The sequence below is a fragment of the Crocuta crocuta genome, unplaced genomic scaffold, assembly GCF_008692635.1.
Source record: "Crocuta crocuta isolate KB4526 unplaced genomic scaffold, BGI_CrCroc_1.0 scaffold41, whole genome shotgun sequence".
NCBI lineage: Eukaryota > Metazoa > Chordata > Mammalia > Carnivora > Hyaenidae > Crocuta > Crocuta crocuta.
In genome coordinates, this window is record NW_027529428.1 from 9,815,334 (window position 1) to 9,842,055 (window position 26,722).

Genomic DNA, 26,722 nt, shown 5'->3' on the forward strand with positions numbered 1-26,722 from the left:
ACAAGGACAGTTTCTTCCTGCACAGCAGGAGGGAAGGCAGAGTATTATGTATGGGCACAGAGCTGGATAGGCTGGAATATTTTCTGCTGGGATGATCAGGTACTTTCTCTGTAGATAGCTTCTTTATCCAGAAAAGCATAGAGGAGGTGATTTGCAAAGAGTGTGGAAGGGGAGGAGGTGGATGAGATTGGGGAGAGGAAAGAACCGTACTTAATATACAGACAGGTTGAGTGACTGGACCAGGGAAATGTAGCTTTACTCTGTAGTAACACGGTCCCACTCAGTTTTTGAGGTTGTGAATTTCAAGAGGCATGAATCACCAGGGCTGTGTGTTCTCTTTGCAGCCATGTTCAGCTCGAGTAGTGGAACAGACATAAAGTTGGGCTAAGCACCTGTAGGGATTTTGCCTGGCAAATAAGAGGGAGAGAGAGGCCAGAGTCTGTGGATGAAAGCCACGCTGTGGCTGACATTCACAAGAACATAAAATCAGTCATCTACAAGACCAGACTGAGGTTCAGGGAAGTGATTAAGAGAATTATGGAAAGTGACCCACACCTTTGGTTAACAGTTTCAAACACCATATACTAAGTTTGAACTGTTTAAATAAACAAAGGTACATAATCAGCTCTTCTTCATATTTATTTTATTGCTGTCCACATAGTCACCTACATTGAGGCAACTTGCCACACTGCTGGGAACATAGTACTTGTTCAGGAAATATATATCCACTAAAAGACTACCCCTCATGGCCTGCTCCAGAAAGTAGCATCCAAGCAGCCTAATGGGACTTTAAAGTCCCAAGCATATTTTTTGCACACATTTTTATTGTTACAAATATTCACATACCAAAAAAAAAATTGGGGAATATTATGATAATCTCCATAACTATCACCCAGCCTCTACATTTATCAACCCATGTCCAACCGCAGAATCTCTCTCTCTATACCCGCCTACATCTTCCCTTGGATAACTTTGAAGGAAATCCAGACAGCATATCATGCCATTCACAAATGTTCAATATGAAAGCACTTCCAGACTTTGTTTCTGTATCTGTGAACCTTGGTAGATGAGTTAACATAGGAGTCATCATATGAAAGGATTTTGGCATGTGGCAAAACTGTTTCCTTTCCTTCAGAAATTGTTTCCTTTTTGTCTTCTCCATGGTGCAGTGGTCACCCAGCGAGAATCCATGTCCCATCTTTAGAGAGCCTGGCTGCAGTGGATTCCAACTTGAGACCAGACCCTCTCATGTAAAGCCTGTCAAAGTCAAGGGTATTGTTCATCACAGTAGTTTTACCACACATCAAACCTGACTCTGATTGTTAAGAAGAAGCCGTTGTATCTCTGTAGTTGCTGAAAAGGTCCAGAGAGAAAAATGAGGCTCTGAATTATGTTCTGGAACATATCATCAAGCCTCTGTTCGATGTTCCTTGTTAAAGAGTAACTGATTTTATTTTATTTTTATTTTAGGTTCTTTAGACATATTTTATTTATTATTACAGTGATACTGAACAAGTCAACAGTACTCTAAAAATCCATAACAGTATCAGGAATTTTATTCCAACTTTTTGTTGTTGTTACTGTTACTGTTTTTAGTGTTTCTCATTTTTTAAAAAAATTTATTTTGAGAGAGAGAGTGAGTAAGTGCACAAGTAAAGGGCACAGAGAAAGGGAGAGAGAATCCCAAGCAGGCTCCATGCTGTCAGTGCGGAGTCTGACAAAGGGCCCGATCTCATGAACCTAGAGATCATGACCTGAGGCAAAATCAAGAGTTGGATGCCTAACCGACTAAAGCCACACACCCTTATTTTGTTTATTTTTTACAGCTATTGCTTATTTTTTAAACATACTTTATTGTCAAATTGGTTTTCATACAAACCCAGTGCTCATCCCAACAAGTGCCCTCCTCAGTGTCCAACACCCGCTTTCCCCTCTCCCCCAACCCCCATCAACCCTCTATTCTCAGTATTTAAGAGTATCTCATGGTTTGCCTCCTTCCATCTCTGTACCTTTTTTTTTTTTTTTTTCCACCCCTTCCCTATGGTCTTCTGTTAAATTTCTCAAGATCCATATATGACTGAAAACATATGGTATCTGTCTTTCTTTGTCGGACTTATTTCACTTAGCATAATACCCTCCAGTTCCATCCACATGGCTGCAAATGGCCAGATTTCATTCTTTCTCATTGCCAAGTAGTAACTGATTTTAAAATCTTGACCATTGCAGCAATAACCAGAAAATTCTTTTGATTTTTTTCTGTATTGTTGAAAACACATTCTACACTCTACTTGTTCCTCCTGTCTGAATAAAGAGAGCATGATGGAGAAACTGTAATCTTTCCTTAGACATTCAAGCTATTCCAGTGTCTTGGAGCAATCATGGTGAATGTCAGGATTGTTGAATACTGTATTTGGTGGAGGTGTTAGAACTTGGGCTAAATGTGAATTTGTCCAGAATATATCTTATACTTTAAATTTTCTTCTTGTAAGTTACCATTTTATTCAAAAAGGGGATTGAAGGAACAGGACAGAAATATAGTTATCTTTGGGCTCTATTTGATGAAAATGTTACTCCTTTGCTGTTTGAATTTTATTTTAGGTTTGCCTAAATGCAAACTTTTATTCAGACTGCCTAATTATATTGTGAACATCAATTTAGGTTGTAGGAAATTTCATTATGAGGCTAGAAATTTCTGACTTTGTCATCTTCATACTATAAAGTGAAATCTATGTCAGACTAAATCCAGCCTAAGGGATTATGTCCCCATGGCAGTCGTTATAGATACATTTATTTTTGTAGTATTAATTAATGGGAATGTCTGGGTTAGTTTAGATTTCCATAACCAGTACTTTTGCTGTTGTCAGGGTTTGCCTGAATGAGTATTTGATTCCCTGCGTTTTCTTTGACCCAGAGTAATGACTCACATTTGAGTGTAGCCTCATCTGATGAAGATACTAAGAGCACTTTCTCTAAAGCAGCAGATTAAATTGGACTTGGTGTTTCTAAGTAAACAAGCAGCAGAGACGATGGCAGAATTCATAAAGCATAATCACATTTGGTATTTGAGGATATTGCTATTTAGAATTCTATAAAAAAATATATGCTTTATTATGCGGTCCCGAAGCCAACACAGGTATTTATATATGATTGGATGCTTATCACCCAAACTAACAATAATAATAAGAATACTAGTCTAAAGACGTAGAGAAGAAGTTGCAAAAACGAGACAGCAGTAAGACTTAAAATATTTAACAACCTGTGAAGACTTTGGTTTCCTAAAGCAACAGAATAGGCTGGATGTCAGCCCTGGCACATGCTTCAATCCTACTTGTTGGGAAGTTCTTCCCTATAGCTGACTTCATTTGCTTTGAATCTCTTCTTTCCCGGGTGAAGACCAAAGTCATTGTCTAAGTTTGAGCTCCTGACGTATTTTTGAAAACTGTAAATGGACTTGAGTTGACCTTTCTGCCACAATGGGCATAAGGAAGTTATTTTTCATTTAAGAGAAATACCGACTTGCTTAACAGGCAGAACTGACTCATGAAGTAAATCGGATCAGTATTTTTAATTCAGCAGCACCCGCTCTGAGCACCACGCGTTAGATGTTTCAGGCTCAGTGACTCCAGAAATTTGCTTAACACTGGGAGCTCTCCTGTCAGAGTCCTTGGTACTCTGAGAAACCCCACAGTCCAGGGTTATTAGCTGATGTGGGGGCAGAAGCAGACATGTGGTTGCTTTACCCATAGGCCCCTGGAGAGCCTCCTCACCAGATGCATTATCCAGGGACTATTTTAATAAATCAAGGTGCTAGTAGAATAAAGAGTTTGAAATTGAATACAAAGAGAGCTCTAATTTTTAATTTATAAATTACTGAGACTTTGGGGGGAAGCAAGGGAGCGGGGCAGTAGTATAAATCTTGAGTGAATGAATAGATTTGTGATATAGAATCCCATGAAGCAGAGCTTTTTAAAAAATCACCTTTCATTTCTAGTATTTATTTCTCATTCTCTCAAACATATAGTAGACCCCTTATATGTATTATTTTTCTATGTTAAATTATGAAGCCATCTTACCCTAGAAATTTAACATAGATTATCTAAAGAGTGCCCTTGACATCCCTAATTGATTACCAGCCTCTCTGACACTCAAAGTAACAATGTTATGCAGAGTAAGTGCTCAATGAAGAGTTGCCAGTTTGGCATGATGGAAATATAAGCGATTTGATCCAGTCCTATTATTAGAAGAAACGTGTGAATTTACAGCTTCAAAAAAAATTCCAAAAATATTTTAGTAATGGCAACGTCATTGAAATAAGCACATCGTATTCCATGAGGTTGTTCTAAAGGATTGTGGTCATTTACATATTTACATTTACAAATACATGGCATATCGTAAATACTACATGTATTATCTTTTTTTTAAATATTTTTTATTTATTTCTAGGAGAGAGAGAGAGAGAGAGAGACAGCGTGAGCAGGGGAGGGTCAGAGAGAGAGGGAGATACAGACTCTGAAATAGGCTCCAGGCTCTGCGCTGGCAGTCAGCACAGAGCCCGAGGCAGGGCTCAAACCCACGAACCGCGAGATCATGACCTAAGTGAGAGTCGGACGCTTAACCGACTAAGCCACCCAGGCGCCCCACTACATGTATTATCTTATTCTTATTGTGATTGTAAAGTCAGTCTCATTTCTTTGTATTTATACCAAATACAGAGAGGCTAAGCCAGAAACGGTCAACCGTTGCACAGAGAAAAAAACAAGCAAATGGCCTATGAGTGACAGGAGAGGTATTTTTGTAAGTTTTCCATTTTTGGAGTAGGTTAGCTACACACACAGTAAGAGGTTAGAGTTGGCAGACCACCATCGGGTACCTTGCCCATAGCTGGCATTTCAAACCTAGCATGACACTTTTCCTATTGAGTCTTGATTCAGCTCAGAACAATTTCACATTCACTAGGACACAGGTTCTGCTTTTGTAACAATGGCCCAAAACAATGGATGACTAAATGAGAATGGAGTTTATTCCTTCTATATATGTCATTCCAAACAGGAGTCCAGATTTAATGTAGTGGCCTCACAGTGGTGAGGACCCAGATCCCTTCTTCCTTTTGCTCTTCCTATCCCTGTCTTCATGGCCCATGGGAGTTCACCATCACATCTACATTCTAGCCAGAAAGAATCAGGAAAAAGGAGTGAGCAGAAGTCATAATACCCCTTCCCTTTAAAATCACATTGAGAAATTCATACACACCATTTTGGATTACATCCCATGTACCAATATTTGGTCACATGCTTACCCCTACCTAAAAGGGGGTTTGAAAATGTAGTCTTTATCCTGGACAATTACATAATTTCCATCACTATGAAGGAAAGGAAGAATAGATATCAGGGTACAGCTGACAGTTTTTGTCATATCTTTTCAGCTTAGCATTCCCGATTGTTGTTAAGAAATGGCCAGAGCGGTCGCATGAGATAAAACATATCTGCCATTCATAAAAAAAGATTGCCTATAGGTTCCAATGTGTTCACTGGAGAGCCTTGTCCATAAATAGCTCCTGTAGCATGAGCTTTGTAGCATGCCCTTTCACTCTTCACCTGTGAGATTTTTAGTGATAGGTGGTTGAAGAGACTTGCACTGGCTCTGGAAATTATAATTTCCCCTTGAAACTGGATTGAGATGAGATGTCTAAAATTATAGAGATTCTTTTAGACCATTCTGGCTTAGTTAACTTTTTAAGTTAACCAACTTCAGTGGATCCCCTAAGCCTCAAAGTAATCACATATGCTGTGCTATGCATATTGCATGTGCATTCCATAATGGATCCTTAATGGAGCCATATATTTTATTGTACATCACTTGGTAACATTTTAAATCCCAAAATATTAAAAATAAATAAAGGGTAGCCTGGGTGATTCAGTCAGTGGGGCAGTCAACTTTGGCTCCTGTCATGATCTCACGGTTCATGGGTTCGAGTCCCACATTGGTCTCTGTGCTGACGGCTAGCTCAGAGCCTGGAGCCTGCTTCAGATTCTGTGTCTTCCTCTCTCTCTGACCCTCCCCTGCTCATGCTGTCTCTCTCTCTCAGAAATAAATAAAACGTTAAAAAATTTTTTGAAAAATAAGTAAATAAATATAAAAGATTCTGTGTTTCTATGACACTGTACCCTTTTTAAAAAATATTTTAATCTTTATTATTTTTGAGAGGGAGAGACAGAGCACAAGCAGGGGAGGAACACACACACACACACACACACACACACACACACACACAGAATCTGAAGCAGGCTCCAGGCTCTGAGCTGTCTGCACAGAGCCTGATGCAGGGCTCAAACTCACGAACCACGAAATCGTGACCTGAGCTGAAGTCGGATGCTTAACTGACTGAGCCACTCAGGTGACCCGACACTGTACTCTTGATATAAATGTTTCAAAGATAAATCCTGGAAAATAATTCTCATGTGACATATATATGACTATATTCTTAGTAATAAGCAGGAAGACGGGATTGGTCAGCCTCTCAACTCCAAACATTATAACAGGACTTGAGTCCTGTTGGGAGAAAAGGGCAAGGGAGTTAGCTATATTAGGGAATAAGAGCATCCCCTAACTCTGTTGAGGAAATATGTGAGGAGACCTGATTAAAGGATGAATTTCTTATGGAATTAAAGCCCTCTTTTGTCGATTATCCTATATGACATTCCTACATTTTAATAACCCCTAGGCGGTAACTAATAACTTGGCAAGATACAATTGAAGGGCTCTTAAAATGTTTTGAATGCCAGTAAATATAAAATTGAGAGTATTTGCTGACACTGACAGATATAAAAGGATTACTTTATGGAGCTTCTCTTAATAAATGGTGAATTGGGTCACTTTGTTTTAGAGACCAGGATACATGTGTCCTTATTCATCTAACCCTAGTTGATTTTTTTTTAGCTTGTGTTTTTCAGGAAAACCCCAAAGGTAGAGCTATAAACAGGTGGAATTTCTCTTCTATCTTGCTAAAGGAATAAAGCTAGGAAGATCTAATGTCTTACAAATTTAATGAAACCACAGGCAAGTGCTTTGAGAACAAACCTGACCTTTCCTCTCTGGATACTTCCTTTATGGAACTGTTATTTTCCCTGTTTCTACTTTGCCTGGTATCCTTTCCCTTCTTCTTTTCATAAACCAAACTCAGAGCTATTGTGACTTTTTCATTCACACAAGCTGCATCACTGTAGAAAACAAATTCAATGTTTAGAAACCCCATTAGAAAATCCTAGTTCAAAAAACAAATGGTAAAGCAGAGCAATTAGTTGCAACTATAACAAAGGGCTAATTTCCATAGTAAACAAAAGTCATCCACAAATCCAAGAGAAAAATTCTCTAAGAAAATGGGCAAACTATATAAACAGGAAGGTCACAGGGAAGAAAGTACAAATAAATACTCAGCCTCACTAGAAAGTAAAGAAATTAACATTAAGACAATGAAATGTTTTAACCTATCAGTTGGCAAAAAAAAAAAAAAGTTTACAAATATCTACTGTCAATAAGTGTATATAGAAATATGTACTAGTGTATGTACAAATATGAGCAACCTTATTTGGAAGACAGCTTGGCTACCTCTATCAAATTTAAAATGTGCATACCCTTGGCCATTTATTTTAACGTCTAAGAATTTTTTCTATTCATATTTACTGCAGGTTTGTTTACAATAATAAAAATGGGATAACTCAAAGATTCATGAATAAGTGACTCATTAAATTATGTGTAAACATATAGTGAAATACTCTGAAGTTACTATGAAAAATGGACTGGCTCTATTTGGGCTCATATACAAAGATATCCAAGGGTATTTTTTTTTTAAGTTAAAAAGCCTGTTGTAAAACAGTACAACTGTGTGCTTATGATTACATTTATGTTTATAAGAATTTGAAAGAGTATATGCTTATAAAATACCTGAAAGGACACAGGTGAATAATTATTAGTTGTCCATGAGGTGAAGGAGGAGGTGAAGGAGGTAAGATGTGAAACCTGGGGTAAGGGAGGTAGAATGAGAACTAACATGTTCCACTTATACCTTTGAACACTTGTCAATGTTGTTTTGTTTTTTTACAATGAACAAACACAGATTTTGTCGTGGAAGGGAGGGAGGGAAGGAGAAAGGAAGGAAGGGGGGGGCTGGAAGGGAGGCAGGCAAACCAAAGGAAAGAAAGGAAAGGGATAGGCGCAGGAGCCAGAAGGGAAGAATGGAAGGGAAGAGAAGGGAAAGGAAGGAAAGGGAAGGAAAGGAAAGAAAGGAAGAAAGAGAGGGAAGAACAGAGGGAAAGAGGGAGAAAAGGAGGGAAGGAAGGAGGGAGAGAAGGAGGGGCAGAGGGAAGGGGGGAAAGGACTTGGGAGAGAAGGAGAGAGGAAGAAAACCTTTGGAAGTAGTCAGCCTATTCATGTATTAGACAAGTTCAGAAGCTTCCTCCCTCAAGTGTATATGTATCATTCTTGACTTGGGGGATAAGGAGCCAGCATAGGCATGTTTTCTCTTGCTCACTCAACCTGTTGGCGATCCTCTGCTTCATCTAAGAGAAAACAGTCATGTCAGGAAACCTAAAGGAAGTGGCTGGCTAAGGACATGTTATAGAGAATCCTACTGCCCGATCATACATAAAGGATGTGTATAAAAAATTATGAGACCAGTGTAACAGATTTGATGCTTATATTTGATAGTAGCTGGAATCAGAAACAAAATTAAATTCCCTACTTGGAGTTAATGAATGACAATACAGCCTAAATTTATCCCCAATTAAAAGCCATAACCAGACACCTTAGTATATAATGGGCTCCCGAAAATGTCCCACTTTTATATTTCTACTGTATGTAGAGTTGCTTGGAGCTGGAAGTGTTCATTTTCCCTTCCTTATGGTCCTGGCTACCCCAGAATCCAGCTCTGCTCTCCCGGGGCCTTTGGGAGCTGAAAGATGGATGGAGCTGGGTCATACAATAGCTCATTCAACAGCTGTTTCCTGTTGGATGTTGTCTGTGGTGCTCACTGTGGCAAAGTGGCGCTTTGTTCCACTATATCTTTAAGGTGCTTCATGGGGAGCCAAAACACAGGCTGAATGCTCTTCGGCTTTTCAAAATGTAGCAAAATGAGAACTCAAAATATCTTTCATTTAAAATAAATAGTGATTGCTCTGCTGTATTTCTCCCTGACAGCATTTCTATCACTCTACCAGTACTGGCTTGTTCACCTACAACATACAAAGCACAATAGGGGTTGCAAGATAAATAAGGCATAGTTGTGCACTTGAAGAACTTAGAGTTTGACAAATAAGTTAGCAATAAGTAGTGTTTAATTGAATGCTATTCTAAACACTTAACAAGAAATTGTGGTTTACTCCTTATGACAACAACCCTGTAAAGTGAGTATCATTTATTATTCCCACTGACCAGAAAGAAAGAAAGAAAGAAAGAAAAAAAGAAAGAAAAAAGAAAAACCCTGAAGTATGAAGAGGTCAGTATTGGCCCCAATGTCTGGCTGGTGATAAGAGGCAGACCCAGAAGTCAGCCTGCATCAGCGTCCACCACTGGGCTGTTTCTGCTCAGGATACAAAGAGCTGCAATATAAGATGCAGCAAGTGTTAAGTGCCCTTTGAAGACATAAAATACAACAGGAATTCAGACAAAGAGTATTTCTAGGTGGAATATTCAAGGGGGTATGTGGCAGAGGTATTTTAAGTAAGATTTTAATGAGTAGAATGTGGGCAATGGATTATAAGCCATGTAGGTGAAAGCTTTCAACCTCCAGAAACTTAGCGCACAGCATGTGGTCTAATTGAATTTGGTGTACTTTCATTCAATTGTTTACGTATCGGCATTGCATTATTTCAGCCGCCAACATAAACAAGGTCTACATGTGAACTGGGATTTGTTTCTTTAGGAAATGGGATTTTACATATATCATACATTATTATATATGAACATATATAATATATGTTTTTTATATATATATATATATTTCACCAGGGTCACTTCCTTCATTTTCCAGATGAGAAAGCCCACCTAGAAAAGGTGAGGTGTCCTCCCTCTTCATGCAGTGCATTCGCTGGCGCAAATCTTAGCTGAGCTCAGAATGCCACATACCTAGTCTGCTGCTCAGCATAGTCACTGAGTTAGTTTGGGAGGTACTTTTCATGTATTTATTATTTTTTTAATATTTTTTTATTTATTTCTAGGAGAGAGAGAGAGACAGCGTGAGCAGGGGAGGGTCAGAGAGAGAGGGAGACACAGACTCTGAAATAGGTTCCAGGCTCTGAGCTGGCAGTCAGCACAGAGCCCGACGCAGGGCTCGAACCCACGAACCGCGAGATCATGACCTAAGCGAAAGTCAGACGCTTAACCGACTAAGCCACCCAGGGGCCCCAGTTTTCATGTATTTAACATAACACCAGAGGCACTCAAATAAGGAAAGGTTCTCCATGCACCTCAGTCAGGAACGAAAGCAGGGTTCTTAGGGTATCAACCTCATTTGACGCAAAATCCATGGCCCTTTATTTTCCCCCTTGAGACCACTTTTTACACCATGCCCGGAAGGGTAATCAAGGAAGTAACGAGACAACTGGGGTCACAGTCAACAGACGCCAGATGTCTAGACATTTCCATTTGCAGCCATGCAACAAACCTTCAACAAAGCTGGTTCATATTCACTAAAATGGTGTTTTAACTTTTGTTCATTAGGGTTTGGTAACTGGAAGCAAAAAAGAAATACACTGAAAATACCAGTGTGCTCTTCAAAACACAGAGCTCGCCAGTTTTGTCCTTGGCCCCATAAACAAACGCTTGTGCTAATTTTCCAGGAGGGTTTGTGTTTTTGTCTATTTGGGGCTTTGCTCATAGTGTTTAGCAAGCAGTCTAATTGTCATACACAGCAGTAGAGCGAGCTGGGGAGCTGTGTGCTCCCCAGCTGAATTTATGTTCTCAGGAACACGCTAATTGGTAACTTTCTGGAAAATATACAGTAGTTACTCTTGGCTTGTTATTTTACAAACTATTAAGAATCCATAGGAACCAACCCTTACATTTTGTGCTTCGAGGGATATTGCTTTGTCTTTCCCCCAGTGGGTACATTCTTATGACAAGGCAGCTCTGACAGATTGTGGGCGCCGAGGAATCACCAAGCGATGTTCCTGAAAAGTGGATAAGACCCTACTGTGTCTCTCACAAACTGGCTACCATCTGCCCAACCACTGCCCCCAGTTGAAGCTCCTCTAAGAGTCTGGCTTGATCTTAGGAAGCTGGGACCAGAAGACATAATTTGAAGGTCTGGGGGCTCCGTAAATGCCTCCAGGGAAGGAACAAAGAAAGGAAACAGAACTCTTGATGGGATTCACCCCTGAGGCCTAGATTCGAAATGAGATACTGGACCATCTTACCCCAGGCTAGCTTGTTTAGTAAATTAACAACTCCAGAGTCTTGATATTACAATTAAATTTGCCTCCCAGTTTGAGATAGTATAGACAAATTGGTAAGGAAACCTATTATAATGAAGTGGCTTTGATGACTTTTTCTGTGGATAAATAAGTAGATAGATATATACATGTATGCATACACAAAGGAAGGAAGAAAGAAAGGGGAAGATATATAATATAGGTAGATATATATATAAGTATATATATAATATAATAATATATAATGTAGGTAAATATTATATATAATATAATAAATAAATACATATATCTTTCTATATGTCTGTGTACCTACTTATATATGTCTTTCTATATGTCTGTGTATCTAATTAGTCATTTTATTGGCAATGAGAGAAGGAAAAGAGAGGGAAATGTGGGGATCTTTTCAGTAAATAATATTATGATATTGAATGATATGTCGGCATTGGTTTCAATTCTTCTCTAAAAAGAAAATTAACTAGTACATTAGTCAGTGAAGGAAAAAAAAATATTCCTTGTCACAAGTAGCTAATCATCTGAGAACAGGACACATATGTCTAAAAACAAAAACAAAAAAGAACACTTTTTTAAAAGGAGAGAGGGGACAATCAGTTCTTGTTCGGTCTTGGAAAACACAGAATCAAAAGATTCATAATTATTATTATAATCACGGTACCAACAGCTAACATTTCTGGAGGATTTACAAGAGCTAAGTACTCAACACGGATTGCCTCGTTTAACCCTTTGAGCACCACAGCACTCACCTAGGCTGAAGCCAAATAATAAGGGGTGCTTCTCCAGCAAAGGGGATGGCTAATTTTAAGGAGGCAGACAAGTAAAGGAATGAGAAGACCAGGCTTAGCTGCTACAGAGGGCTATTTGATGCTTTGCAAAAGTCTTAGTGTGCAACTTGGATTGCCATCACATGTATAAATTTGTAAAGTGGGTGAGTCCCTCTGCTTTAATAAAATGTATATTCAACCATTGGGTTGTAGAAATTTCAAAGATTTTATTTTTTGACAGGATGCCTGCCGTTTTTCTCTCTTGACTCCCGCTTGTTTTATTCATTTTGGGGTAGTTGCCAATTAGACACAATAGGTAAGTATAATTAATGGACAACATGAATCTCCTCTTAAACCCCAACCAAGAAAATTAACCATAAAGCCGTTCATTTCCTTTCAAAACTCCTAACGCTCTCTCTCCTTATGACTGCTGCTTCTCTTTCTAAGACTCCAACCACAGCTGAGATTATTATTATTATACTCCTTATTATTTATTATCCTAAAATCGCCCATAAAACAGGGAGGATGGAGATGAGCATTTCTTGAGGCACTGGTGTGTTCCAGGCACTATGCTAGACATTTTCATATGTATTGTCTCTTTTAATATCCACGGAGACCCTTCAAATTAGGGATTATTATCTTCCTTTTTTACAGTTGATGAAACAGCATTTCAGAGTAACTAAGCTCTTGTTCTAAATCCAGGTAGTGGTACAGCATAGCACAAACCAGGCTGATGTGTTTCCCAAACCTTTGCTCTTTTCACTCCACATAGGGAAGCATTATTTCATTCAAAAAGACACTACCCAAAGTCTTGTTACTTTGGAGGGTTTGGGGGTCTTTATTTCATTCAACAACTATTTGAACACAAACTCCACATCGTACACGGGTTGAACATCAGCTGGAATTCATCAGCAGGAGAACTTTGGGCAGAGGATGGTGGTTAGTGGCAAGATGGTGGAGGAGTTCACAGGAGCCACACAAGGAGGAAGTAGGGCATGGTGATGACATTTGGGGGGGGGGGGGAAGATAAACAGAGGAGCTCCTGATCGTGTAACCATGGCTACAGTATTTCTTCATGTGACTCGTGGACTTCCCTTTGTCATCCTATGCCTGAGAATATATGAAGGAGGCTGGGAAGGCAAAGGGACGTTCAATTGTCATCACTGGCATCTTTTTTGATCATTGCACCATGTTCCAATGCATTGGGATAACCATGACATGAAAATTTCCATCATTGGGCCCATAACTGTTCCACGAGACCAATTAACAGTCAGTAAGTTAAGGGTCATAGCAGAACTTCATCCAGGGAGACCTGGAAGTAAGAAATAATGAATTTATATTTTCATAGCTGAAAGCCCTGGGTTCAAACCACATGACCTGAAAACGATGTTAAACTTCCTCTAGGCAGGTGACATGTATATCAGGGACATTGCATTGCCTTCTGTGGATGCTGTATCCTGTTCAGCCCAATCGTTTGGACTTTCTACTTCCTGTAGACTCAACAGATCAAATAAAAGGCCATCCATAATACAAATATCAAATTCATGATCAGTTAACTTTGGACTCTGATGACCTGCCATTTCTCAGACGCTCTCAACTGAACGTGTTGTTTGAAGTTTTCTCTACTTTAAAGAACTTTCCCTCTAAAAGAATAGGTTGTGTGAAGAAGATAATGCAGTCTAAACATCTGCCCTCTCTTCATCTTTTGCAATGGACTGATACGAGTTGGCTGTCCCTGAAATGTTTGTCATGCTTAGTACTAAAATGTCACTTTGTCGATCAAGATAATAATGGACTCAAAAGAATAACGGTGGGGGAGTAGATCTCATGTTAGTGAAACCTGTTTCTTGGCATCTGCCTATCTTGTTTATCTGATTCATTTTCCAATCCAAGCTAAGCAAAGAGCTTTCTCTTTTAGCAAAGAGCTTCTTTCTGCATTAGAATGACTTTGTTCAGGGACTGAGGCCAATTCTGTAAACAAATGAGTCCAACGGGGGAGCTCTCCACCATTCTGATAAGATCTCTTAGGTTCTTTTACATGCAGGGAAGAATTCTGAGATCTCTTTTCACTCCCCCACCATTCTGATAAGATCTCTTAGGTTCTTTTACATGCAGGGAAGAATTCTGAGATCTCTTTTCAGATTCGAAAGAGTTGGGTTGCAAATATTTGGCATTTTGGTCTCAACAGTCAACAAAATCTGCTGTTATTGGTCAGCTCTCTAATAGGTTACTCTCATGATAACATAGACCCTCTTGATGCGACCCAACCTCTTCCTTATTCCACTGCTAACTGAAAATCTTTCCATATCTTTTCATCTGCCATTTCTCTGGTTTCCCCTTCTTCCATAATACATGGAGACCTTACGTTCCACCCCTTCCAAGCTACTTGCAATTTCCCCATAAATGACGTAATGACATTCCTCATCAGATATGTTTTTCTCCTGTGTTGATGTTTGCTGAAATTCCAACCTCTTCCAATTCTTCTTATGGACAAAAGCCTACACTCAGTTTGAAAATCTTCTCTTCTGTGAAATCTTATAACACACACACACACACACACACACACACACACACTGATTCTGGTAGGCTCAGTTATTCACCGTACAACCCATGTTCCCACAGCACTCTGTGTAAGCCTCTGTCGCAGAACTGCCTCTTTTGCTCAAGTGGTTATCTCTACCTGCCTGCCCTGCCTTCCATCATCTGTAGATTGTGAGCTCCTTGTGAGCAGAGCCTGAGTCTTAGTCATTTTTGTCATCTGGAAAACCTAGCACAGTGCCTGATACATGCAGATAGGTGCTCAATAAATTTTTATTGTAAACATCAATAAATGTTTTTCTGGCCTTATTTTTAGCTCTGGTTTCCAGTCTGATAAAAATTTAATAGAGGAGCTTGTGTGTTAAAAACTACAAGGGGAAAGACACATAGTAGAACAGTAACACATAGACTCTGGGCAGATAAATGCATAGGAACATGCCCAGGCAAAGACCATCATGAATACTTCGGTCATGGGCATGAAATCATTTGTTCTGGAAATTTGACTGAGTTTCTATTGAATTGTAATTCTTGTTAAATCGTTTCCCTCTTCTGAACTTAGAGAATTGAAGGATATGTATTTTTTTGTAGCGGACAAAGCCATCATGGCTCCACTATTTCCATTTACACAGAAAAAGAAATAAGTATTGATTCCCCTCCCCCTTTATTTAAAGTGATAATTGCCTATGGCTGCTTTTCAGACTAGATTAGGATCAACCATTCAGTATAAATGCATAGCTAACTTTAGAAAGTTAGGCTAACAAAATAAATGGCAGAACTTGTGCTGACTGGCTGACTGAGTACTTTTCTGCCATAATCAACAATTTTACTGTGGGATATATTTAGAGAGGATAAGGTAGCTCGCTTTCTCGGGAATCTAAAAAAAAGTGGGCTGAGATTCTAATTTGCTTGTGGTGATTAAGGCCCTGGAATTTGTCCCAGGACCTTTCAAAGCCCCTTCCCAGAATTTAAAATACTTTGCCTATCCCTTCAAATGGTATTTGAATCATTTCACACCATTGAAACTGATGGCTATAAAAGCGAAATATATTTCATATAGGCTTGAAGAGTGACCAGAAACAGTGCTCCCAAGATGTCAGCAATAAAATTGTCATAGATTTTAGCAGAATAAAAATCTTTTAACCTTGAACCCTCCGCTCAAGATATTAACCTCTAAGAAAAAACAAAAAAAGAGGAAAATACAGATGTTATGCCCTAAGACCGGCCAAATAGGTGAACTATTTTTTTTCTTTTTTGGTACCCAACGCTGAAACAAGCAAGCAGCGCTTGCCCTCCCTGAACAGGCTGTCCCTGTTCAATGAGCAGGACCAGATCTCAAAACTGGCGTGAAGTTCCAAAGACTGCCGCGCCCTACGGGCAAATGCTGCAGTCCTGAATCTCAGGCAGGGGACTCAACAGTTCTTGCTGGCTAATGAGCCTGGGTGTCCTCCCGTCCACATGGGGTTGTATGGGCAATTCCTGCTCGAATGAGGGAGGATGAAAAAATAGGTGTGCCTTTGCTAGAACGGGGGACTGAGGATTGAAGAGTCAGCTTTACTGGTCATCAGACAAATCTGAGTTGAACCTTCCCTCATTAGTTGCATTTCTTCCACCCAGAGGGAGAACACAGGAAGTGAGTACTGACTCGAGTGCCCATCAGAATTTATTAGGAAATCGTGGAGGGGGAGAGGGTTGGATTCTGAAAGAAGCAACAATTAATGTGCCATCAGGAGTTCGGGGAGACGTAAAAGGTTCTCTTCACCCTGTATTTCCGCTCTTAGATTCTGTCTGCACAGTATGCATGCAGCAGGATTTGTTTGGTCCTGACAATTTGTTTCCCTTATTCAGACAATGAGAACCGTTATAGTGAGTATGAATTATGGTTCATAAATTTAGGTAAGAAATGTTGCATAATAAAAATTTTCCTTCAATCAAATGAATCCCATTCCAAGCCCCCTTTCCGTCTAATTTTGGTGAATTCAATCTCAGGTTTATTAAGTCTCTTTTTCCCTCTCCCTCTCTCTCCTCCCTCCTACCCCTCCCTTTCACCCCCTCCTTTCCTATGTTCTCCTCTCTCCCTGCCTCCTCTCTCTCTCAGGCTTATGGTGTACCTGGGAAATTGGAAATAGGCCTCTTATTTTCTCTCAGCCAAGGTAACCATAGGTACCAGAACTGCCCAAGTCTGCATGGTCCCCACCCCCCAGACCAGACAGAAGCTTCTGGTGCTCCGGTGCTGAGTGGAGCGCCAGGGTGCACTTCACAGCAATCCCCCTCAGGCCAGGTGTCCATTCTCATCCCACCCTCCTGGAGCTTGCATTTGGGTTGAAGGAAACCAAAAATAAGTAAAATATGTAGTGTATTGCGTAGGGATAAGTGTTAGGGTGAGAAGGAAGGCAGAGAAGCCAAAAAAGGGAGTGTAAAGAGGGGGCTGCAGTTTTACACAGAGTGGTGGAGAAGGCCTCACTGGGAAGGGGAGACCTGAGTGAAGACTTTAGAAGTGAGGGAGCAAGGTATGTGACATCTTAGGGAAGACCAGTGCTGGCAGAGAGAATAGCAGTGAAAAGGCACTGAGGCAGGAATGTGGGCTACATGACTGGAGAATGTCAGCAGGGGTCTGTGTGGCCATGTGGAAGGAACAGAGAGGAGAGGGGTAGGGGAGGAGTTTAGGGAAGGAATGAGGGCCAGATCCAGTGAGGAGGGTAAGAACTTTGACTTCTACATTTGCCCTGTGTGAAATAGCAGCTTGCAGAGTTTTGAGCAAAGGAGGAAGTGTTCTTGTGCATTTCAGCAGCATCCCCTCACCTACTGAGTTGAGTAGTCTATACACAGAGCAGGTGTGAAGACAGAAACAGCAGTCAAGAGACCATGGCAACAATCCAGGCAAAAGGTGGCAGTGCTTAGACTAGTTGTGTAATTCAGGCTATAATTTGAAGGCAGAGCAACAAGATTTACCATTAAATTAGATACAAGATGAGAGAGGGAAAAGATGAATCCAGAGTGACTCCAGTTTTCAAGGGCTGACCAGCTAGAATGCATTGATATTTATGCAGATGGGGAAGACTATGGGGATGAGGATGGCAGGTACAAGACAATATCAGGAGCTCACCCTGGGCATGTCTGAGCTGAGCTAGCCCATGGCGCACATGGCGACGTCCATAGAAATGTGAGTAAGACCAAAGTTCAGTGGAGAAAGTGGGTCTGGAGATATAAAGTTGTCCATGTCTAGCCAGCGTATGAAACCGTGTGAATGGATGAGATCATCCAGGGAGTGAGTGAGGAGAAGAGTAAAGGGAACAGCAGAGGATATTGAGAGTCCCTTTTCCCTGTCTCATCTGCTCCTATCTGTCCCCATCAGAGACACTTGCCTTGTCTTCTTCTCTTTAAGACATTAATGAGCTTAGGTTTTTAACAAAGGCCATTCAGAGAGTTCATCTTTAGGCCAGTAGTGCAAAGTTTCCCTGAGAAAAGACAGCCCAGTGGGCCCTTTTGAAAATAAGGAGAAGGAAAAACAAATGGAAATAAAATATGAATTAGTAACTCAGTGAATGATCCTGCTAGACAGAAAATACATTATTTACTTTTAGGCCAAGTACCAAGTAGAGAGTAGATTAAATATAGGTAAATAATTTTCAGCAGTACAGTGAATGCCCTATTGAAATAGAATGAAGTGGGAAGCTATTCATTTTTAAATAGTTGTTTCTTGGGGATGAACTGCAAGAAAAGCATATATCTTCCAGTAAGGGCAATGTTATATCAATCACATATGACTGAACTACTTGTCGCGGCTTGGCTTACACAGCTTTCCAGCTTGGTTAGTTTCTCATTGATCATAGACGTACTCAGGCTTGGCAGACTAACAGATGTTGCCTCATAGGAATCATTTTTACCACGTTTTTAGACCCAAAGGTTGGCAAACTATAGCCCGTGGGCCAAATCCAGCCCGCCATCTGTCTTTGTAAATAAAGCTTTATTGGAACACGGCCACGTCCTTGCTCATTCTTTGGTGTACCATCTATGGCGGCCTTCCAACAACTGTGGCAGAGTTGAGGACTTACAGCAGAGGCTGTCTGGCCTGCAAAGCTGAAAATACTCTCTGGCCTTTTGCAGAAAAAGTTTGCAGACTCCTGATTTAGATTTAAAAATAGACCACAGGGAACATAACATGGAGATTTCAGTCCTACCTCATGGGCTCTCTTCTTAATTTACTCCAAGGGACACATCTTAGATTCCACTTCTTTTCCTACATGGAAGTCTCCTATACTTGTAGCTTAATGCTGGGGTGGCGGTTCTGGTCTGTTGGGCCACTGGCAATAGCACCACTTGGGAACTTGTTAGAAATGCACATTCTCAAGTCCCATTTTAGACCTTCTTGTCATAAGCTCCGGGAAGGGGTGGTGTGCAGCAGGGTGTGCCTGAACTACTCCTCCGGCAATTCTGATGCATGCTAAACTCAAGAGCCATGTGCTAGAGCAGACACTGATCAGAAGAGCTAGGATCTTGCAATGGACATTTCTGCACACCGCTTCTGGTGCTAGTGTCCAACGCACAGGCTAGGTCTTTGCACATTAGAATTAGGGTTTTAAGAACAGTCCTTAGACTGCCACTTTCTTATATATACCAGTAGGAGAGCCCACCTTCTAGGATGATAGTATTAGCACTTATTATTGCAGTCAAGTGATTCTTGGTGGTGGAGTAGGGATAAGCCAAATGGCTCTTTCACAGGAACATGACAGAGTAGGATAATGAGTGAGTGATTAAGGACCCAAAGTACCATTGGATGCCCTGGGGCCATGACTGTGTGCTGATTCCTCATCACGGCCCTCCAATGTGTTTAAGTGATAGAACGTAACGAGGCATGTATTTATAAGAGAGAAAAGTAGAAGGGATTTATTTTCAGCACCATCAAGGATATGCTAGAATGAGAAAAACTTTAAATCGATATTCTCCCCCTCCAGGATTTATGCAGGTGCTGCTGTGTTATAGCTGCTACTTTCCTTTGCTTAATGATCTGATCCCTCCCTGGAGCTTCATCCTTCTGAGTACCTAAGGGGACTATCTCCAATAATAAATAGCTGTGGTTTAGATGGAGCTGGAAACCTGCTCCCAGGCAATCAGAGAGGGGCAGCCGTGAGTCTTGGCCTTATTAAGCCAGGAAGAGATGCAAAATGGGAAAAGTGAACAAACTCAGGCCCCTCTCTAAATATCTGAGGTTGGCATCCATTTTTAAAATTTTCCAAAAATGAGTTTGGAACTCTGAGACATGAGAACGATAGAGCGACTATATGCACTGGTTTGTCCAGGACTAGATCTGCCTTATACTTGTCATCCTAGAATGACCATTAATGACTGATGACCCTTTCACTTGCAAAAGTGTCCGGATATTTGTATGATAAAGCATATGGTCACCCTAGTGAGAGAAAATCCAGTAAGAGTGCAAACAGTGCAGACCAATTCAGATACACAATGTACTCTCTATGCCTAGGTTTATTTAACTGTAAACTGGGGATAATAATATAAGATTTTATAAAAAAAATTTTTAACGTTTATTCATTTTTGAGAGACAGAGACCGACAGAGAGCAAATGGGGAAGAGGCAGAGAGAGAGGGAGACACAGAACCCAAAGCAAGCTCCAGGTTCTGAGCTGTCAGCACAGAGCCTGACGTGGTGCTCGAATTAAGGCACTGTCAGATCATGACCTGAGCTTAACCAACTGAGCCACCCGCCTGGCTGCTGCCCAATACCTGGCAGGTACTCAGCAACTGCTAGTTCCCTGGAGAGGAAGCAAAAACAAAAACTGCCTTCAGCCATTTGGTGGAGTAGACTTCACTATGAAAGATCATAAGCAGCCTTGTTTTGGCACCATTTGTAACTAGGTTTTTTTAAATGTATTGTAATTGTCATTTCCTTTTGAGGGGCTATAAAAGCATAAAGAAGGGGCACCTGGGTGGCTCAGTCCATTAAGCATCTGACCTCGGCTCAGGTCATGATCTCAAGGTTCATGGGTTCAAGCCCCATGTCGGGCTCTGTGCTGACAGCTCAGAGCCTGGAGCCTGCTTCAGATTCTCTGTCTCCCTCTCTCTCTGCCCTTCCCCCACTCATGTGCGCTCTCTCTCTCTCTCTCTCAAAAGTAAACATTAAAAAGATAAAAAATAAATTTAAAAAATGTCTGTCGGAGACAGCCACCTTTGGACTTGAAAAATGATCTCACATTCACAAGAGGCTCAAGTTTGCTAGATGTTCTGCTGCTAAGTGAATACCAGCAAGAGAAATGACAGGATTATAATTCATGGTGTTCGAGCTTGAGCCTAATACATTATACTTCACCCTTGATGGGACAAGATTGGAACTGACTGAGAGTTGGACACCAGAGTCAGGCAGATGGAGATCATAACATCATTTTTATTAATGGTGAAGTTGTTGGAAATAATGACTTAGTGTGAGGGCCAAATGGGTTTGCCTACTCACTTCAACCTCCAGACAGCCAACCAGAAAGGAAATTAGTATCTACAAACATACCTTTACTAATAGCACTGACTGGCATCGGTCCGTGAGGACAAGGAAGAAAGAAACTAAGTTCTCTTCAGTGGGAGACTAGTAGTGGATTTGCTCTATCTAACCAAGAAACAAAGAAAGACATTAGTCACAACCAATCAAGTTGCTCAATTTTATATGTGGAAAGCAGTAAAGGAAGGACAAGGGGCTGTATGTGTTACACTAACACATCTGGGCAGAAACTTGAAACCAGAGGAAAGAAGGTTCCTCATGATGTCGTCATCCATATTTCCCACTAAGTATTTAGTCATGAAAAAGATTTGATTAGACTGGACTTGACACATTGTCTTTTAGAAAAGATGCCCGGATAATCAATTAAAAATTCATCACGTCTCCCAACTGCTGGTCAGAAATTGGACTAAATACTATTACTAGATGTCAAACAATCAGTACACTTCCTTTGTCTCATATATGATAATGGCAGTCAATTATTTTAATCGCCTTGGTGGTGAATGAAGGTCACTCCTAGCCTGCAGCACCATAGCTGTGGCTGAATCATATCAATCACCTCAGAGGGAAAAGAACTGGGTTTCCATTTCGGTCACATAGTTCCCTATTCATTTTATCTGGAGGAAGTAATAGCTTTCATGGATACTGTTCCAGCAAAGGGAAGAATGTAAACCTTTGTTTACATCTTTCCCCTCCCAGCGGCCAGGACACGTTGCCACTCCAGCTGGGTCCAATTCGGAGAAACAATGAGACTTCAATTTAAAAGGACAAGACAGCTGAACTGAAATTGGCTGTTTGAGTCACTAAGAATCTGGACTGTACTAGACCTAATCCAAACGGACAAGTGAAATGTGAGCACCTCCCCCAGGTGACTCAGCATCTCCTCTAGGCCTCTGACCACTACTGAAGCTGGATAGTTTAGGTGCGCGAAAGGACACGATGGGACCACTTAAATGACTGTCATCTCTACTGTCAGCAGTACATATCAATAGTATTGAGATATGGCATTCAGTCCCTTTATAACCACCAACTTATTCCTGTCCCTTCAGCTGTGCTAGTCCCAAGGCATTGTACCTGAAGCATTGTACACTTTAATTTTGTTTTATTTCACAAGTCTTGAAACTATCTTCTACGGGTAAAGCACTTTTGACACCAGGATATTGACTAAAGGACGGAGGGTAGGGGTCTGTTCAAGAAGCTTAACTTTTAGTGGATGAAGCTTCCATCAAAGCAAGGCAGAATAAAATTACTGCCAAAACATATATAAAAGAGAAAAATCAACAATGAATGATCAATACGACCCAAGGGAGTTAGGAAGTACCTCAGCAATTAGCACCTTTTGAAGTGGACTTTGAAGATTGAGTTGGGGTCTCTGAGAGGCCACAATAAATAGCACCTGTGTTTCTCGTAGAAATTCTGAACAATTTTAGAAATAAAAAAAGTACTTGACGAAACTCAAAATATCGGTTTTTGTTATTGGACACGTTAGCAGGTGTGGCTTTAAGACCATTGGCCAAGTGGGTTTCATGGCTCCCCCAAATCCAGCAGAATCCCACAGTGAGGCTTCACTGCCACCCCCCTCGCCCCACCACACAGCAGGGCTCCTGGAGAAGCTGAGAGACCTCCCTCTTCCCCGTGAAACTGGGAGTGGGGAGAGCTACTCCCCTCTGAAATTTTGGATGGCTAGGGGCAAGGTAAAAAATAATCCTAGATGGCAGATTATGATGATAATCTGACAATACCAGAATTAAGGTGAACAGAGGGTCTGGAGGGAGATGAGGCTGCAGATGAAAGTTGGGGCCAGAACATGGGCAGCCTTGCCAGTTGTGTGAAAAGTGTGGGCTTTTATCTCTAAGCAGGGAGAACCACTAAAGATGGCTACAGACAAGACTGTGTTTATGATCATAACCAGCCAGTGACGATCGCTGTGGAGGCAGGGAAATCAGGAAGCACTTCTAGCAGTGTACAGGAACGAGCATAAAACACTGGGCATTTGGCAAAATCCCTGATTTCATGAGAATTTAAATTGGATCTCTGTGCCCTGGACCTCAGGCCCATTGATTGAAGGGAAATTGCTTCTGTTAGAAAATACCTAAAAATTTCTGTGGAAATAATTACATTGTCATTTAACCTACAAGAAATCAGGATTGGGGTGTCTGGATGGCTCAGTTGGATTAGTGGCTGATACCTGATTTTAGCTATGGTCGTGATCTCACAGTTATGACATGGAGCTCTGCTTCGGGCTCCTCACTGGGTGTGGAGTCTGCTTAAGACTCTTTCTCCCTCTCCCCTCTGCCCTCCCCTGCTCTCTCACTCTCTCTCTCAAAAACAAAAACAAAAATAAGAAAATAAGGAAAAAAGAAATCAGGGTATACTTGATGGTAATTCAGTATCCTACCTTCCTTTTATGCCTTCCTTTTAGTCAGCAACTACTATGTGTAGTAGCAACTATGTGCATCCCATGCAGGGAATACAAAGATAAACCTATTTAATAAAGAAAAGAGGTGTCCAAACACATAATTAGTGAGATTATAAAAACTTTAAGAGATATGAAGCATACTATGAGAAAGTTTTTAAGCCTTTTACGCCAAAGGAATTGATAGAGGGGCGCCAAGGTGGCTCAGTTGGTTAAGCATCCGACTTTGGCTCAGGTCATGATCTCACGGTTCATGGGTTCGAGTCCCACATTGGGCTCTGTGCTGATAGCTAGCTCAGAGCCTGGAGCCTGTTTCAGATTCTGTGTCTACCTCTCTCTCTGAACCTCCCTTGCTCACGCTGTCTCTCTCTCTCTCTCTCTCTCTCTTTCTCAGAAATAAATAAAACATTAAAATTTTAAAAAAACAAAGTGATAGAGAATTTTAAAGATATATTCATTAGCATGATCTTTAAAAAAAAAAAAAGAAAATGCTAAGAGGAAGCAGAAGTAAGAATCATTAATTCTGCCTGGTTGGGTTAAAAGAGAGGAAGGGGCTCAGGAAGATTTGGCTTTGAACCTGGAAAACGCAGGATGAATGTAAGTTGCTCACAGAGAGTAAATAAAAAAAACATTCCTTAAGGAGAGAAAAGAACTTTTCACATTTGGGGGAGGAAGACATAATTACAGTCTCTCTCAAATAATACAAAGAGATTTTTTTTTTGGAAGGGCAAATTAATACACATCCAACCATTTTGCCATTATCTGCAATATTTTTCTCTCTCCCATACCATCTACCTCTCCTCCCACCTCCGTCCTGTACTGTGGGCTAGGTCTTTCCGTGTGTTTTTCAATCCATAATTCGCTGGGCTGCTCTGCTGACTGCTAATTCTACCAAAAAGTCGAAGGAACTTGTACGGGCTGTGGATCTAGATCCTGGCACGTTTATAAGGGGGGATAGGCAAAATATTATAAAGTAAAATGAGTTAGAACCACTCTGATTACCTTACATTTGAGAAGGCAAAGGATGCCTTTTGATGTGGGTTTTGAACAGAGTAGAAACTAAGAAGACTTTGGTTTTGTTTGGGCGAGTTTTCTTGTAGACTTAGATCAATTACATTAAAACATTCAGCCTGCAAACAATGGCCTCAAAGAAAATGCTGGCTCTTTCCTTTTATGAAAGTAATACTTGCACCACAGCCCATGGGATTGGCTGTTCCTTTTCTATTGAAACGATTCACATAGAATGTTATTTGGATGTCCTGGTAATATATGAAGATTAATAGCAGGATATTTCAATCAGAGCTGGCTTGCCGTAAGGGAATAACTGTTTCCCATTGACTAAGTCAAAAGCCAAGTTAGTTTATTAGCATATAATATACTTGGAGTCAGTTTATGGATTTTGTTATTTGGCATTTACATCTTTGACCAATCCACAGAACTCAAAAGGCTTAACAAGCTGATTGAAGCACCAAGGAGAGGCCCATGGTAGAAGACATTTGGGGAATGATACAAAAAGTCACTTAATCCCCTGCCAGAATCACCTACCCCAAAACAGATAGTTTTAGCCTTTTGGATACAAGATAAAAAAAAATTTGTCTTCCTCAGTATATTATTATCGTTCTGCATGAGAGAACATTCAAACTTTGGAAAAACATGTTCCAAATTATTTGTCGACTCATCCGTTTTGTTTAAATATATGAAGTACATTTATTTTTCTGTCATCCTCATGAATATTTATACATATTTAAATTGAAACCCTTTTATAAGCTTAATAAATAGAAATAAGAATCTTTACATTTGTGTTTGTTTAACCATGTCGTTCTTAAGTACCAGACTCTGTTCTATGTGTTTTATAATTATAATATTCATGTATTTCTATATTATACATTATATATATTCATATATTACTTTCTAATATATATTATATACATTTATATGTCATATAAATTATAATTTATAATTATATTCATATGATATATAAATTTATATAGAAATTATGNTTTAATATTTATAATAAATATAATATAAATAATTATAAATAATCTCTCACATACACACGCACACACACACCCTTCCTTTCCTCTCACACAGGCCACATGATCTCTTCTCTGTGGTACCCTCTGTCCCCTTCCTTCCTTTCTGCACACGGTCTTCTTCCCTTGCTTAATCACCCACCGTTTGTCCTACCAGAGTTACAGCTAATAGAGAAGCTTCACTCTCCACCAACCCACTTTTCAGAAACTCACTTCAGGCCTCAGGTTTCCACTCCAATTCCAGGAAGGCACATGTGGCCCATTGCAGGTCTGGAATCCACCTCTAGTCCAACCAGCTTTAAAAGAAGCCACACAAGGCTGACCTGGAAAGGTCAATTCTCTGATAAGGGAGTGTGGACAGGGAGGGCATGACCAGTGTTTCCAGAACACATGCCGCAGTGACATCTTTGGATGACTTACGGGATACCGCATTTAATCTACTCATCCACTCTCCCAGTCTGTCCTTGGCCCCCTGATTGCCAGACAGAAAATCGAAGCAAGACAACCTCTGAAATGAAAGCCAGCTGGTGGGAGCTAGTACAGGATTCCTATGAAAATACCAGTAGCATTGATAATGCACAAAGTAGATGAGTTCAACAGTATTGAAAACAAGCTGGACAAAAACAGGTTTGCCATATTCATCAATAGCTTTAGCATTCTCTGTCCCCAGGAGAAGAAATGCTACACCATTGGTTTTTAATCTTTTACCACCAGGAAAGGCATTGCCATTAATTCAAACTCTGTATCTTTAGGGTCTTAACAACTGCCTATCCCCAGACAAATTTCCTGAGATTTTAAATGGCAAAATAAAATATACATGTTTATTCTAGTCTACTGGCGTTAGCTGTAAATATAGAAGGACTGTACATGGAGGGGATCCATTAAGTTAAGTATCAGTAAGGGAGTTGCCATAGGGATCAGTGTAACAGGAGAGAATGTTTAAAAAATTCACATTACGTTCCACCTGCCTAGTCCTAAAGTGAGTTGGAAATTTATACATTGGGAAGTCCCAACCTTAGGGAAAGACCCCAACCA

At 40.4% G+C, this 26,722-nt stretch overlaps 1 protein-coding gene across 1 annotated transcript in view; it reads left to right on the top strand.

The window, feature by feature from the left end:
- Positions 1 to 26,722, top strand: part of TRPM3 (transient receptor potential cation channel subfamily M member 3) — a 494,196-nt gene that overhangs the window by 282,206 nt on the left and 185,268 nt on the right. The window contains exon 7 of the mRNA XM_077759293.1: positions 12,444 to 12,518. Coding sequence (XP_077615419.1) covers positions 12,444 to 12,518 — 75 coding nt within the window. The remainder of the gene's footprint in view (positions 1 to 12,443; positions 12,519 to 26,722) is intronic.